The 14,924-nt window shown below is 36.0% G+C and overlaps 1 protein-coding gene and 1 non-coding gene across 3 annotated transcripts; both read left to right on the top strand.

The window, feature by feature from the left end:
• The first annotated feature begins 2,762 nt into the window (after positions 1-2,762).
• Positions 2,763-7,319, top strand: LOC128863175 (eukaryotic peptide chain release factor GTP-binding subunit ERF3A). Of its 2 annotated transcripts, XM_054102176.1 has the most exons (8): positions 2,763-2,851; positions 2,950-3,750; positions 5,044-5,235; positions 5,307-6,076; positions 6,144-6,230; positions 6,313-6,489; positions 6,552-6,720; positions 6,790-7,319. In XM_054102176.1, the coding sequence occupies exons 2-8, from the start codon at positions 3,339-3,341 to the stop codon at positions 6,831-6,833; spliced, it is 1,851 nt and encodes a 616-aa protein (XP_053958151.1). In that variant the 5' UTR covers positions 2,763-2,851; positions 2,950-3,338; the 3' UTR covers positions 6,834-7,319. The 2 variants fall into 2 exon arrangements, with proteins under 2 accessions (XP_053958151.1, XP_053958150.1); XM_054102175.1 differs by having other exon boundaries at positions 2,804-3,750.
• A 6,176-nt stretch (positions 7,320-13,495) lies between these two features.
• Positions 13,496-13,567, top strand: Trnap-ugg (transfer RNA proline (anticodon UGG)). The gene has a single exon. It is a non-coding gene; the product is annotated as a tRNA-Pro (tRNA).
• Positions 13,568-14,924: the final 1,357 nt, after the last annotated feature.

Raw genomic sequence — 14,924 nt, 5'->3', positions numbered from 1 at the left:
TTAGTAAGAAACAGTTGGAGGAAATCCGTAAACAATGTTTACTGAGGTTTCAAAAAATTATGGCAGCAATACTCATGCGAAATTTGATATTATATTTTATTATAAGTAAGTTAAGAGGACAAAGCGTTATAGGACACACGTTTTTTCTGTACTATGAATGCAAAATTAATAATATTTTTATATTTATTATAATTATGTTTACAAAACTTTTTTCTTTGCCGGCATTCATTTTATTTAGTTTTTACTTTGACTTAACATTCGTAAAAATAATGATCTATTACGCAGAAAACACAGAGTTGTATGTCAGAAGGTATGGTTATTATATATATACAATATATAATTGGCGCGTACACCCTTTTTGGGTGCTTGGCCGAGCTCCTCCTCCTATTTGTGGTGTGCGTCTTGATGTTGTTCCACAAATGGAGGGACCTACAGTTTCAAGCCGACTCCGAACGGCAGATATTTTTATGAGGAGCTGTTTCGTGGCAGAAATACACTCGGAGGTTTGCCATTGCCTGCCGAGGGGCGACCGCTATTAGAAAAATGTTTTTTTTTAATTTTGGTGTTTCACCGAGATTTGAACCAACGTTCTCTCTGCGAATTCCGAATGGTTATTAGCTAGGATTATTTCTTAATCTCAGATTTTGGGAGAGAAATTTTGTATGGGAAAACTTGCTTTTTGATTACGGATTGAAAGTTAAGCTCGAAAAAGTAGATCATCTACTTATATTTGTAGGTGAAATTTAGACAGAGAAATAGTGCACTTCCCCACAATAACATAAAATGGTGAGCATTTATACTGGATGACCTAGGAATTAATAACTAATTACAAATGAATTACTCTATTACTTTTCGTTTCTTTGTTTCTATGGGCATTTCGGAAAGACAAACGCGCCTTGATATTTTTTTCTACAGTAACGGGTTTCTTCTGCAGACACGCCCATACAATTTATTTTCAATATGGCGCTTTCGCACAAGTCCGCTTGATATATCCAGTCTATATTCCTCATTTATTCCAATGTTTCCAATGATTATTTCTAATAGTTCGAGAGGATTTAAAAGGCTAATTTTTCTTAACGATGGTCTTGCCATGCTGATTTATATTCTTTGGCGCTTTCGAACTTTATTTCTTTTACTCATATTTTTATCTGTACTAATATATCTGATGACAATGCACACCAAGGCTTGTTTATTTTCTATGCTGCCGTCACTCAATTGTCAAATACAGGGCGGCTGATGAAAGCCGCTACCAAAAAAAAATTGAATAACTTTTTTTTCTTTTTAAGTTATCTGTTCCATTTTTGTTTTAATTTGCAGATTGATCTTTAAAATTTATTAAAATGGATAACTGGGACAAAGAATTTGGATAGTCCGCCGCTATCACGCACTGGAGTCCGTAGTTTTGGTACAGAGAGAGTACAGGCGGATGTTTGGCGGCGATCCCCCGAGCAGATGGACCATAATGAGACTGGTGAATAATTTTGCTGAGCAAGGAACAGTCGCAAGAAGGCCTTATCATCGAAACCCACCAGTTCAGACGGAGGAAACGATCGCTGCTGTAGCTGCAGCTATACAAAGCAATCCAAGGGTTTCAACAAGAAGCTTATCTGCCCAACTTGGTGTCAGCCGACAGTCTTTGCAAACAATAATGCACAAAGATTTAGACTTATTTCCCTACAAAATTCAAATGGTTAACAAACTGAATGCAGCAGACTTGCCGATTCGCTTGGAATTTCGCCAGAAGATCCTGCAAATGGTGGAAGAAGACCAAAACATGTTAAACTGAATTTTCATGTCTGATGAGGCCCATTTCGATTTAAACGGCAATGTGAACAAACAAAATTGTCGAATATGGAGTACTTCTAACCCACAGATACTCCACGAGACGGAATTGCATCCTCTTCGCGTGACAGTGTGGTGTGCGCTTTCTTCACGCTGTATTGTCGGGCCTTATTTTTTTGAAGAAAATGGTCACACCGTTACGGTTAATGGAGACCGTTATTTGAAAATGCTGAAAGAATTTTTCTATCCAGAACTACGCTGAAAGAGAATTCCTTTCAACTCTGTGTGGTTTCAACAAGATGGGGCAACGTCTCACATAGCCCAGACTGGTATGACAAAGTTGCGACGAAAATTTCCCAATAAACTGATTTCAAGAAACTCCGAATTTCGTTGGCCCCCCAGGTCGCCTGACCTTACTGCATCTGACTTTTTCTTGTGGGGTTTATGTAAACAAGAAGTTTATAAAACAAAGCCAACAAATTTGGATGAACTAAAACAATCCATTCGGGCAACAATTGCGGCTATTCCTGTCGCAACTCTCAAAGCAGCAATGAACAACTTTTTACTAAGATGCCGCACTTGTGTCAACGAGCATGGGGGCATTTAAATTCAATTATTTTTAAAACTAGTTAAGCTACATTTAATAAAATTTAATGACCTTCAACTTGAAAAAAAATAAATGAATTCCATACACTAAAAAAAAAGTTATTTGAGTTTCTTAATGTAGCAAAATTCATCAGCCACCCTGTACGTGGCAACTGCTTTACATGCCAGCTGATTTACGTTCTTCACTACTTTCACTATTGCGTCCAAGTTTTGGCTTTTTTATTGTATTATTTATTTTATCCATCATAAAACATTAATATTTAATAAGACATATTAATATGAGGCATATGAATATTTTTTTTAAATAAAGATATTTATTTCAAAATTTCTAATATTTAAAATCACCCTATTGAATAATAGAATGTTCCATATACCACCGTGTTCCATTAAAGTTGCTACATCGGAACAGGTAAATTTTCCATATATGCGTGGCCATTTTAACCGATTTCGTGTTACCGCAGAGGTTTGTGATTTTTGCATACCTGTATTGTAACGCGAATAATACACAATAATCGCCTGTACAGTATCTACTAAGTTTTACTTCACTTCACTTTGTTTTAGATACTGCTTTTGAAAAGTTTGTCATAGACAAAAACGTCAAGACAGGGCTCGGCTGGCAGAAGTGACAAAGAAAAACGTGATTTGCCGAGCTGCAAGTAGTGAACGTAAAGAGATTTTGGAACCTAGGAGATAATAACCGGAGCTCAAGGAAAGCGTTTACTTTACAAAGAAAAAGAAAAGAAAAAAAACAAACAAAAGAAAATATAAAAAACGTGTGCGGCTCCGTCACTTGTGTATATGTTAGTACCTCGAATTTGGTGGTAAACGTGGTGGAGTCAAAAGTGTATCGGTGAAAAAAACACAGTTGTCATTGAGCAAATCTGATAAATTTGAGTGGACTTATAATTTTCATAGAGTTAAACAAATCAAAAATATACTAGATATCAAATATGGCTCAAGAAAACACTGAGATGGCTACCAAATTTTCGACGCTTAATGTGAACGCTGTCGAATTTGTACCAAGTTACGGTTATAGCAGCGTTGCAGCTAGTGCGGCAGCAGTTGCGGCGGCTTCAGTAACAACAGCTGCGCCCACACCGAACGTTGCACCAATGGATGCATCATCGCTGCCGGAGTCTGGTAGTGCCACTCCCGCCACAACCCCAGATTCTGCCGGTTCAGGCGGTTCTACAAATGCATTGAATGCCACTGCCGCAGCCGCTGCCTTACAAGCGGTACCGCCTGGAGCAGCAACCGATACTCCATCTGATTCTCCCATGCAAACATCACCTGTGACCACACCTTCGGCTGCAGCACCCATGGAAAACATTAACACCGCAGACAAAATCGCTGCCAACAATGGTAAAGTACCCTATCGGCTCAAAAAGAATAAGCAAAACACCGTACATATTCACTTTTACATCTTTCGTACTATTTGTTTTTCGAGGGACGAACCCATAATTTGTTTTTTCATGCCTCCCTTATTCTGCTTATAAAAATTTCGCGAGAATACGTATTTATAAGGTTAACATATACAATATTTACATTAATAACACAACATCGCCAACATGCTTGCTTATAGATCTTATATGTATATGTATGTATGTTTTTGTTATCTAGAGGAACGCACCGGCTGCAAGCAGTTTTTGCTACACATGCTTTTTTTTTTTGATTTTGTTATTTGCTTTACTTAACAACCTTAAAAATACCACATTTATGTATTAGTTTATTTTACTTCGAACATAACCTCCAACAATGTATGCGAAATGTATGTCTTGCATCTTGCAATTTTTTTACCATAATAATAGAATATTGCACTATTAGTAAGCTAAGCATGTGCAGACAGTCTCTCCATCTATTTTTAACTTCACACGAAATAGTGAGTTTGTCTTTCTTTCACGTACTCGTTTTTATTATTTACCATTTTTATGTACGTTCAAGTTGGCTCTTTCTACCACAAATTTCCTTAAAAAATCTCATTTTCTATTCCGACGTGTTAATTTTTAAATTTTTGCTCAAGTCAATGTGCACCTACGATATATCCAAGTGAGCAGACTTTTTAACAGAGCTCTCTCAATATAGACAACTTTCTTTTTTATACATATTTACATCTTTTGTTTTATTTTTGCGAAATTATGTACGAAAAGCTTCCCAAAATATTTCACTTGTTACTGCATAATACAATACCAATTATTTGATGCATGTTTTTACCAACTTCGCGACTCTGCGGCTTGCAGTTTTAACTGCTCTTAACCTGTTAGTACTGGTTGTCTATCTGTTAGCAACTCGAAGCAGCGAGCTATTCTTGTTAGTCAGCGGATAGTTGCATGTGGCCAGTCAAAGCTTTCGAAAATTTTATTTGTACAACTCGGCACAAGGAATAATTGTTTCGTATAATTTTTAATTTAGTGATAATAAAGAATTTTATTACATTAAAATAATTTCTTAAATTAATTTGTTTTCACACATGAAATAAATAATGCCACGTGTGTCTCGAAGAAGTTAGTTAAATAATTTTAATAATCACAAAGTTGAATTGTAATTTATAACGAAAACCACCGACGCGTTAAAGTTATGCTTAAATAAATGGCACTCAGTTTATACACTTTTCCCGCATAAATGGATAATGACATGGTAATGTTTTTGTTTTTTTAGAGAACGATCCAGCTGATAGTTGGGACGTTGAGGATGATCCTGTCATAACCCCAGACGACGACGAACCTGACGAAGCTATTGATGATATTGAAAATGATATTACGCCAAAGGTCTCAAAGAAGAAAACACCCAAGGTTGAAGAATCGCGTAGTAAAAAAGAACATGTGAACGTTGTCTTCATTGGACATGTTGGTATGTATGCGGCTAACTTGACTACTTAGATACATTCAGAAAGTTTATTTGTTTCACACTATAATTTATAGATGCTGGTAAATCAACAATTGGTGGCCAGATAATGTATCTCACGGGTATGGTTGACAAGCGTACTCTCGAAAAATACGAACGTGAGGCACGAGAAAAATCAAGAGAAAGTTGGTACCTTTCGTGGGCATTGGATACTAATCAGGAGGAACGTGACAAGGGCAAAACTGTTGAAGTGGGCAGAGCCTTCTTCGAAACAGAGCGCAAACATTTCACAATTTTGGATGCGCCTGGGCACAAAAGCTTTGTGCCCAACATGATTGGTGGTGCAGCCCAAGCTGATCTGGCAGTGTTGGTAATTTCGGCTCGAAAAGGTGAATTCGAAACTGGGTTTGATCGGGGTGGACAAACGCGTGAACATGCTATGTTGGCTAAGACAGCTGGTGTTAAGCATTTGGTTGTTTTGGTTAATAAAATGGACGATCCGACTGTAAATTGGGATGAAACACGTTACAACGAATGTAGGGACAAGATTTTACCATACCTCAAAAAATTGGGTTTCAACCCTTCAAAGGATTTAACCTTTATGCCTTGCTCTGGTTTGGGCGGCGCCGGCTTACGTGATCCTGTACCAGCCGATATTTGCCCCTGGTATAGAGGGCCGGCGTTTATACCATTCATTGACCAGTTGCCTTCGCTTAATCGCAATGCCGAGGGCCCATTCATTATGCCTATCGTTGACAAATATAAGGATATGGGTACAGTGGTAATGGGGAAAGTAGAGTCAGGAACTGCGCGAAAGGGACAAAACTTATTGGTCATGCCAAATAGGGTAAGTCTTATTGTTGCAGTATGTAATAAAAAAAGTTACATTCGATCTATTTTACTTTGCTTTATAGACACAAGTCTCTGTGGATCAACTATTCTCAGATGACGATGAAGTTACATCTGTGGGTCCTGGCGAGAACATTAAAGTCAAACTGAAGGTACGCTGAACATTTTATTGTTGTAGTTTCACAGTTCTTTCAAAGTATTTACATCTTTTTCTCAATTATTTTCTCGGTATAGGGAATTGAAGAGGAGGATGTTTCACCTGGTTTTGTTTTGTGCGATGCCACCAATCCTATTAAAACTGGCAAAGTTTTCGACGCGCAAGTGGTTATTTTAGAGCACAAATCTATTATTTGCGCTGGCTATTCGGCGGTTATGCACATTCACTGTGCGGCTGAAGAGATTACGGTGAAAGTAAGAAACAGTTTTTTGCTAATTTAATATGCGTTTGTTCTTCAATGATTCCCTTTTTATAGGCCTTAATTTGTTTGGTCGACAAAAAGACAGGAGAAAAGTCAAAAACACGTCCTAGGTTTGTTAAACAAGACCAAGTGGCAATTATGCGTATTGAATGTTCCGGAATGATATGCCTTGAGCAATTTAAGCTATTCCCACAAATGGGAAGATTTACACTTCGCGATGAGAGTGAGTTGTCTAGAAAATGTATTTTTAAATGCTTGAAATTATCAATATTTTTGTTTTCATTATTTTTAGACAAAACTATTGCCATTGGCAAGGTATTGAAAGTGATCGAATAAATTGAGTAAAGCTAAATTCATCTCAACGCCTTTCTTCTAAACAAGAAACAAACATGGAGCCTAAATGATCAGCGTCATACTCGTTTAACGGAAATCATTAACGCCATGTCAGACAAAAATGAAAATAGTAATGAAGTTGGGCAAAACATGATGAAGATAAAAAATTAAAAAAAAAGAAAAACAATTATAATATAAAACGAACGAAAAACAAAAAATATGAAAAGTAAACATAAATATATAATTATATTATTGCTACAATTAAATATGAGAAAACTTATATGAAATTATTGATTTTATTATTTCGGTTGAATTTATAACAAAGTCATAGAAACAGTAAATGAATTACTAACGCAAATGAACATTTAAATAACAGCTGCTAAAAGTAAGCGTAAAGTAATTTTGAATTGATTTTTTTATATATATAAAAGTCGATAGCATTTTAATATCGAGATATTAAAAACAAAAAATAAATAAATAAATAGACAACATAGAGCAGTTTCCTTCGTTCACAAAATTACCAAGCAACCACTTAATACATATAGACGCAGAACACTAATCGAACGTACACAAACTACATACACAAACACATCAACATTACGTTTCATTCACCCGCTAATGACACTGAAAATATACTACTATATTTTAGCAATATTTACACAGCATACTTCTGGCCGCCGACTGCAAAAGAACACAACAAAATATGTACAGACTGAAGTCGATTAGTCTGATTAAGTGGTGAGTGCGTGATACATTTACATACGTATACACAAAGTTACCTAACTTGAAACATATATGCTGAAAGGTTTTTTTTTTGTTTATTTATAAGGTTGCCACGTTATGTAACCTCTTAAACTAAGTTAATGCCTAACTAAAATTTGTGCAAAAATTCGAATTCAAAGTAGATAAAAAACCCATTGTTTTAAAGATGGATAGTTGTCGATGGCGTAAGACTGCATGGATTGTAAATCAATTCGTTAAAAATGCGTTCGTCCAAAGTAGGCATTTTAAAGCTACAGCTCCCAGCTTTATATAATCGGCGGAACATTTAAAATGTATTTTACTATCCAAATATATCCGGAAAATAAGAATTAATAACTAATTACAAACTTCTCGGTAGTTGAAAGTAATGTTACTTTACTTTTGTTATGGAAATAATTGCAACGAATGTTTTTTTTTTTGTTGTTTCGTACTCTTTCATTTGTGATACTTTACAATAAAAAATACATTGGTATTTGGTATGATCGGCTTTGGTCGTCATATTGTAACACTCGTTTCTCTTATCAAATCTACGCTGCTTCTCTATTATCAAAAGTTACAAACATAGTTAAAGAAACGAAAAGCAATTATACTGCTAAACACTAAAGCAAAATAGCATCAGGAATAACGTATATTTATTCACCTACGTAAATGCTCTTAGAAACGAAAGCAAATGTTTGGTTTTTTTATTGTAAGCCATTGGCATATATTGAGAATTAATTTTCTTCCATATTTAATCATATAAACTTATGTTAAAAATAATTGATTTAACAATCACTTTATTAATGTATGAATGCATTTGGATCATATTTTTAAAACTAAAGATTAAATATAAATTAATCAAATAAAAAATTTCATAAAATGCTTTAAACATTGTAAAAGTGTAACTCAAACGAATTATTGCTTACGCATTTTCTTCTTATTTAATGGAAAATCAAAAACAAAAAAGAATATATATAAAAGAATGAACACCAACAATAAAACAAAACAGAAAGACAAACGCATATTAAAAGTCGGTAAAATGTCAATAAAGCGTAAAAATGCTAAACACAAAAAGCTGACAACTTTTTTAAACACAAAAAAAAAACGAAAAAAATTTGAGTATATTATTGCATGAAAATGCGACTAAAACCACTTTCTGTCTATCCCATAATTTAATATAATCTGGTGGGCAGATCAATTTGACAATTCTATTTCTAAGACAGGCGAAATCCTTACTGGGAGGGTACAACCAAAAGAGGTTTAAAAAACTCATAACCCTCCCCAAGGATAATCTGAAAATGCTCACGGGCATCCTTACAGGTAACTGCAAACTCGGGATTTGGTCTACGGAATCTTGCCGTTTCTGTGACCAATCTCAGGAGACTCCAATGCACCTTCTGCTAAAATGCAGCACTATAGCGCGGAGAAAGTTGAGACATATTAACCAATTGCAGCTCTATCCTGAGTTTAATAAGGGAATCGGGCTTGGATGAGGTACTGTCATGAGTAGAGGGCACAAAAGACCATGAGGTCGAAGTGCAAGCCGAATATACCTATCTATCTATCTACCTATTGAAAGGGTTGCGAATGAGCAAAACAAGCAACCAATCATGCCCAACTCTGGTGTCATATTTCACAAACTAGACAATTTCAATTCTACAGTCTGTCTAATGGAAGCGTGATCGGCAAAATTAGAGTTTCTTATAAAAGTTTAGAGTTCCTTTATAAAAAAATGTAAATTCTGCTGGAACATCCTTTCCGCAATACGCGTTGTGAAATTTGTAAGTTTTGTGAGAACTCATTACAAAATCAGGATGCAGTATGCTTGGCATGCTCGGCATACTCCAGTTTAAAGTGAAAGGTGAGTGATGTGGGTCTTGCGGTGAATGAGGGCGAAACAAAGTACCTGCTGTCAACACACAAGGAATCTTCGCGTCTTGGACAATATGTCAGCGTTGACAACCAACAATTCGAAGTTGTGAAGGACTTTGTCTACCTTGGGACCATCATTAACAACAGAAATGACTTTAGCGTGGATATCAAACGGATAATAACTCAGCCAACAGGTTTTACTTGAGGCTCAGTAGGCAATTGAGAAGTAGAGCTCTCTCTCGAAGGACCAAACTGGCACTCTACAAAACTATCATCATTCCCGTCTTAACATATGGCGCAGGACGATGTCAACAGCAGATGCAAAAGCTGTGGGAGCCTTCGAGAGAAAAATTCTACGTAAGATTTTTTACCCCCTCCGCGTTGGTGAGGAGTACCGTGTACGGTGGAACAGCGAGCTGTAGAGCTCCTGTATAGAGACATGGACATAGTTAAGCTTGCAAAAATAAAGCGGTAACGCTGGCTTGGCCATGCCACCCATATGAAAGAAGACGTACCAGCAAGGCGAATTTACAACACAGTACCCCAATAAAGAAGGCGTGGAAGAGGAAGACCACATCTCCGTTGGAAGGACCAAGTGCTGCAGGACCTGTCTTCACTCGAGATTTCCAAATGGCACCAACGAGCGCAGGACAGATACAGCTGGCGCGCCATTTTGGATTCGGCCTTAACCGACACACGGTAGTAGCGCCACAAAAGTAAGTAAGCATTACAAAATCAGTTCTCCGTATGAAAAACGATTTGAGGCAGTGTTCCTATGCACAGGGTACGCCATCTTTTATGTCGGTATGAAAACATTGAATAACTTTGATAAAAAAAACAACTGATTTGTGAGGTATTTTTATTTGGTTGGGTTATTTACAATTTATTAAAACTATTTTTTGAATACAATATCAATCAAGTTATTAGCAATCACACACTCCGATCTTTTTTCTGCGTTTGTCATCACCTTGTCAAGCATTTCGGGTTTTATAGCGTCGATTTCGGCACGAACGTTTGCCGTAAGCTGGTCAATAGTCTGCGGCTTGTTGGCGTAAACCTTACTTTTCAGATAACCACACAAAAAGAAGTCCGGGGGGGTTAAGTCAGGTTATCTGGGGGGCCTCTTTTTTTACACTAGACGTCCCGGGAATTTTCGTTGCAGAAATTCAATTGTTGCATTCGCAGTGTGGCATGGCGCACCGTTTTGTTGAAACCAGTAACCGTCTAAACCTTTCTCACGCATTTGCGGGCAGACATAATGAGCCAACATCCATCGCTATCGGTTTCCATCGACCGTCTCGTTTCTCGGCAAAAATATGGTCCAATGATGGTTTTGGCGCAAATTCCGGCCCAAACAGTTACTTTCCGGTCATGCAATGGCGTTTCATGAATCTTCTTGGGATTCTCAGTTCCCCAAATGCAGCAATTTTGTTTATTCACCCTGCTAGAGAGGTTAAAATGTGCCTCGACAGTCATTAAAACTTGCTTCCAAAAATTGGGTTCAGTGTCAATCATTCGAGCGACTGTTTGGCCGTATTCCAAGCGACGTGAATGGTCTGTCGGCAATATTCTTTGTGTGAATTGCACTTTATACGGAAACAAAACAACTTCTTCAAAGCAAGGTTTGAAAATCATTGATTTGCTTGTGAGTTTTAAGGAAAAGTGGTGTTAATATATCAAAAGATACGATTCGAGGGCATTTACGTACAAAAGGCCCCAAATTACAAATGACGCACATTCTAAAAACCGCTGCTCTTATTATAACGCATTGAAAAAAGTCTTGTTTAGGCTAAGGAAAATTCACAGTAGAATAGGACAAACGTAGTATTCACGGACAAATCTTCCTTTTGGGCTAATAGTTGCATGCGTTGGTCCTGGTGTACTGCTGATATTCGACAACTTCAATGAACTGTTAAAAATCCAGTTAAGGTTCATCTTTGTGGATGTTTCTCCGAAAAATCATTTGGTCGTTTATTTGTGTTTACCGTCAATTTGCAATCAGCTTTGATGAATAAAATTTACCAAAATGCATTGGAAGAACTAGTCAACCTTGGATTGTACAAGAAGCCAACGATCCCAAGCAACGAAGCCGAAGGTGGGTAGAGTGGAAACAATAAAATGGGATTGAAATGTTTTCAGATAATTAAAATTTCATGATATTCTATTCATTAGTTCGTGAGTTATTGTGCTAAGATTAACGCTTCTTTTATTATTTTCAAAACAATGGACCAAAAAGAATTTCGTGTTTTAATTTTACATTGCTTCTTGATTGGAAAAAATACTGTTCAAGCTAAGCAGTGGTTTGCAAAGTGTTATGGACTCCTAGAAGCAACAATAAAACGATGGTTGACTGACTTCAAACGTGGTCGTGGTGGTAGCGATACCGCCGGTAACACCAGAAAACATCAAACAATTCACAAAATCGTTTTGAATGATCGAATTGAAGTTGCGTTGCGTGATTTAACTCACATCGTAAAGATATCAAAATATGGCTTTATATTGCATGAGCATTTGACTATGAGAGAGCTCTGTTTAAAGTGCGTGCCGCGTTTGCTCACTGTTTTGCTTCATCAAGACAAGGCACCGCGTCACAATTAATGACACAAGAACCACATGAATTGAACTTCGAGTTGCTTTCACATTCACCGTATTCGCCAGATTTGGCTCCCAGTGACTACTGGCTGTTCGCAGACCTAAAGCAAATGCTCGCTGAAACTGAGACCAATTCTGAGGCAAAAGATAAATCGTTCTACAAAAGTACTATTTAAATGTTAGAGAGGCGCTGGAATGATTGCGATGTTTTTGAATGAAATTACGTTGATGAATAAAGCTAATTTTGAGCAAAAAAAAACTTGTTTTCTTTGTTAGGCCCGGGACTTTTCAGTCCATGTGTTATATGCTCGAAGTTTATCGAAAAGCTTCCTTCTCAGCGTATAGATTAGACAAATCTGATGGAATTTCTATATGTTACCTATATGTATATAACACCCTTTTGGGGTGTTTGGCCGAGCTCCTCCTCCTATTTGTGGTGTGCGTCTTGATGTTGTTCCACAAATGGAGGGACCTACAGTTTCAAGCTGACTCCGAACGGCAGATATTTTTATGAGGAGCTTTTTCATGGCAGATATACAATCGGAGGTTTGCCATTGCCTGCCGAGGGGCGATCGCTATTAGAAAAATGTTTTTTTCTTAATTTTGGTGTTTTACCAAGATTCGAACCTACGTTCTCTCTGTGAATTCCGAATGGTAGCCCCGCACCAACCGATTCGGCTACGGCGGCGTAAGTATAGGCAGCGAATTTGATAGCACACAAAAATTACCAATAACTGCTATAACTACAACTACTTTGATATTCCCGATATTTACAATCGAGATTGATTTTAGTAGTTTTACTTTTATTTCTCTAATTATTTTAGACAATAAACATTCTATTTTATTTTATATTAAATATATAAACAAAACTTTATTGCAAATTCAGGATAACATTGGCAAATTAGATTGCAAAATATACATTTTTTTTTGTTTTTTGACAATTTTTATTTAATTGTAAATCTAACATCTGTGAATTTGAATTAATTGGCTTATTTAGGCTTACTAAATTCCTTGTCTCTTTATAAATAATTTTTTATTTTTTTTAACTTCATTGCTCGCTCATTGGTGATAATTTTTACAATTTTGCTCAGGTCGATAGCCTTTGGTGGCACTTGTTTTAATTGTGTTGCATAAGTAGAATCATTTATTGTTATATTCCATATAAATAAATAAACAGTTTTAGTTATTTTTTTCGCTTGGTTCAGTACTTACGATCGTTTTCTATTTAGTTTTTAATATTAAATGTTTAACATTTTATTTTATTTTTTGATATGTAAACATTTCGCTCACTAATTTACCGATGTATTATTAAATAGACAAAATTTCAATAAAGGTTTACAAAAAGAAAAAAAAATTGAAAGAATCTTCATATTCATATACAAAACTCGCTCTGGGAAGAAGCTCTCTGCTTGGCCGCTACTACAAATACAAAATAATGTGGAAATTAGTTTATACTAAGCGGCTCAATGGTCTAGGGGTATGATTCTCGCTTTGGGTGCGAGAGGTCCCGGGTTCAAATCCCGGTTGAGCCCGAACTGATATTTTTATTTAGAATAATATGTACTAGCTTTAACCTGCGGCCCCGCTCGCGTAGGAGTAATTTTGAGGGATTGAGGATATGTATATAAAAGAGTTACAAACAATAATTTCACAGAAAATAATTTTTTATTAATAACCATAATATTATATTACAATACCCGGAATCTGTTGCTATGCCTCGTTGAATAAAATCAAACCAACCAATCAGAAAAATATCAAGCAAAATTATTTTTATTAATTTTCTATCTCAAACCGTTTTTGAACTTTGCATTTGGGTCATAGTTGAACAACTTATGCGGATTATGAAGTCTAGAGCGTGCTATTAAAGTGGGAAATAGGAAAAACTAAGACTTTTTAGATTAAATTTAAGCAAATATTCGATTATTAGTGATGAATGAGAGTGGTGGCGCGGCCTGGGAGCTGTGGGAAGGGAGTTCCATCATAAAAATAGGCATGTTTCTTCATCTTCATTGGGTGAAAATATGAATGTATACAAATTTTTGCGTCATTTGGTGTTGTCGTTTCGTAGTGATGCGCTTACAACGTACATACATTCACATTTAAAGTATGTATAGAGAAGATAGAAGCTTAAAATTTAATAAAAAGTAAAAAAAAAAAAAAAAATTTAATAAAAAAAGGGGTAAACATTTTAAAAATATACAAAAAAACAAATGGTAAAAATTCGGTCTAATCCGAGTGTTTTCTTCCAGGGCGAATCCATACCATGTGAAGTAACTAGAGCAAAAAATAAAAAAGCAAAACAACATTTACATATTTACATGTATTTTGGTTTTGCAATTTGTTGATTTGAATGCCAAAATTTCAAAGGGAACATAAAGACACAAGCAGCAATAACAAAAAGCCAGAACTTTGGCATTCAATCAAGAAAAAAAAAAATATATGCGGCTTTATCAACTTCACATTTTACAGATTTGACTTATTTTATTCCTTAACTGAATATTTTAAAATAAATTCTCGCTTCCATTTCCATTTTTTGCGTTTTTTTCCATTTCTATTTGCCTAATCTTATTAACTTTTAGTGTTTGAATCAAGGCGAATCTGTCAAAGATACAATTCTTCCCGATAGAACAACGCGTTAAAACTATTGAAAATTATTATGAAAATGATCGTAATTTTTTTGGTGGAAATAATTCAAAGGTTTGTGAAAAAATTTCAAGAAACCGGTTCAGTCGAGGATGAACGACTGGTAGACCAAAAACTGGACGTTATGTTGAGAATATTGCTGCTGTAGCGCAAAGTGTTGCTGAACAACTTTCGAAGTCGATACTCAACAATTAGGCAGTCACGATTCGAGTTTTTGGCGAATTTTACCTCTAGACGTACTCACGG

The sequence above is a fragment of the Anastrepha ludens genome, chromosome 5 (assembly GCF_028408465.1).
Source record: "Anastrepha ludens isolate Willacy chromosome 5, idAnaLude1.1, whole genome shotgun sequence".
NCBI classification, from domain to species: Eukaryota; Metazoa; Arthropoda; class Insecta; order Diptera; family Tephritidae; genus Anastrepha; species Anastrepha ludens.
The sequence above is the reverse complement of the archived record's forward strand: the minus strand, read 5'-3'. Positions and strand labels throughout refer to the sequence as shown.

Coding starts and splice junctions, on each gene's coding strand:
- LOC128863175 (XM_054102176.1), top strand. CDS start 3,339: ATGGCTCAAGAAAACACTGAGATGGCTACCAAATTTTCGACGCTTAAT. Junction 3,751..5,043: donor CAAAATCGCTGCCAACAATG/GTAAAGTACCCT, acceptor TTGTTTTTTTAG/AGAACGATCCAGCTGATAGT. Junction 6,490..6,551: donor CTGAAGAGATTACGGTGAAA/GTAAGAAACAGT, acceptor CCCTTTTTATAG/GCCTTAATTTGTTTGGTCGA.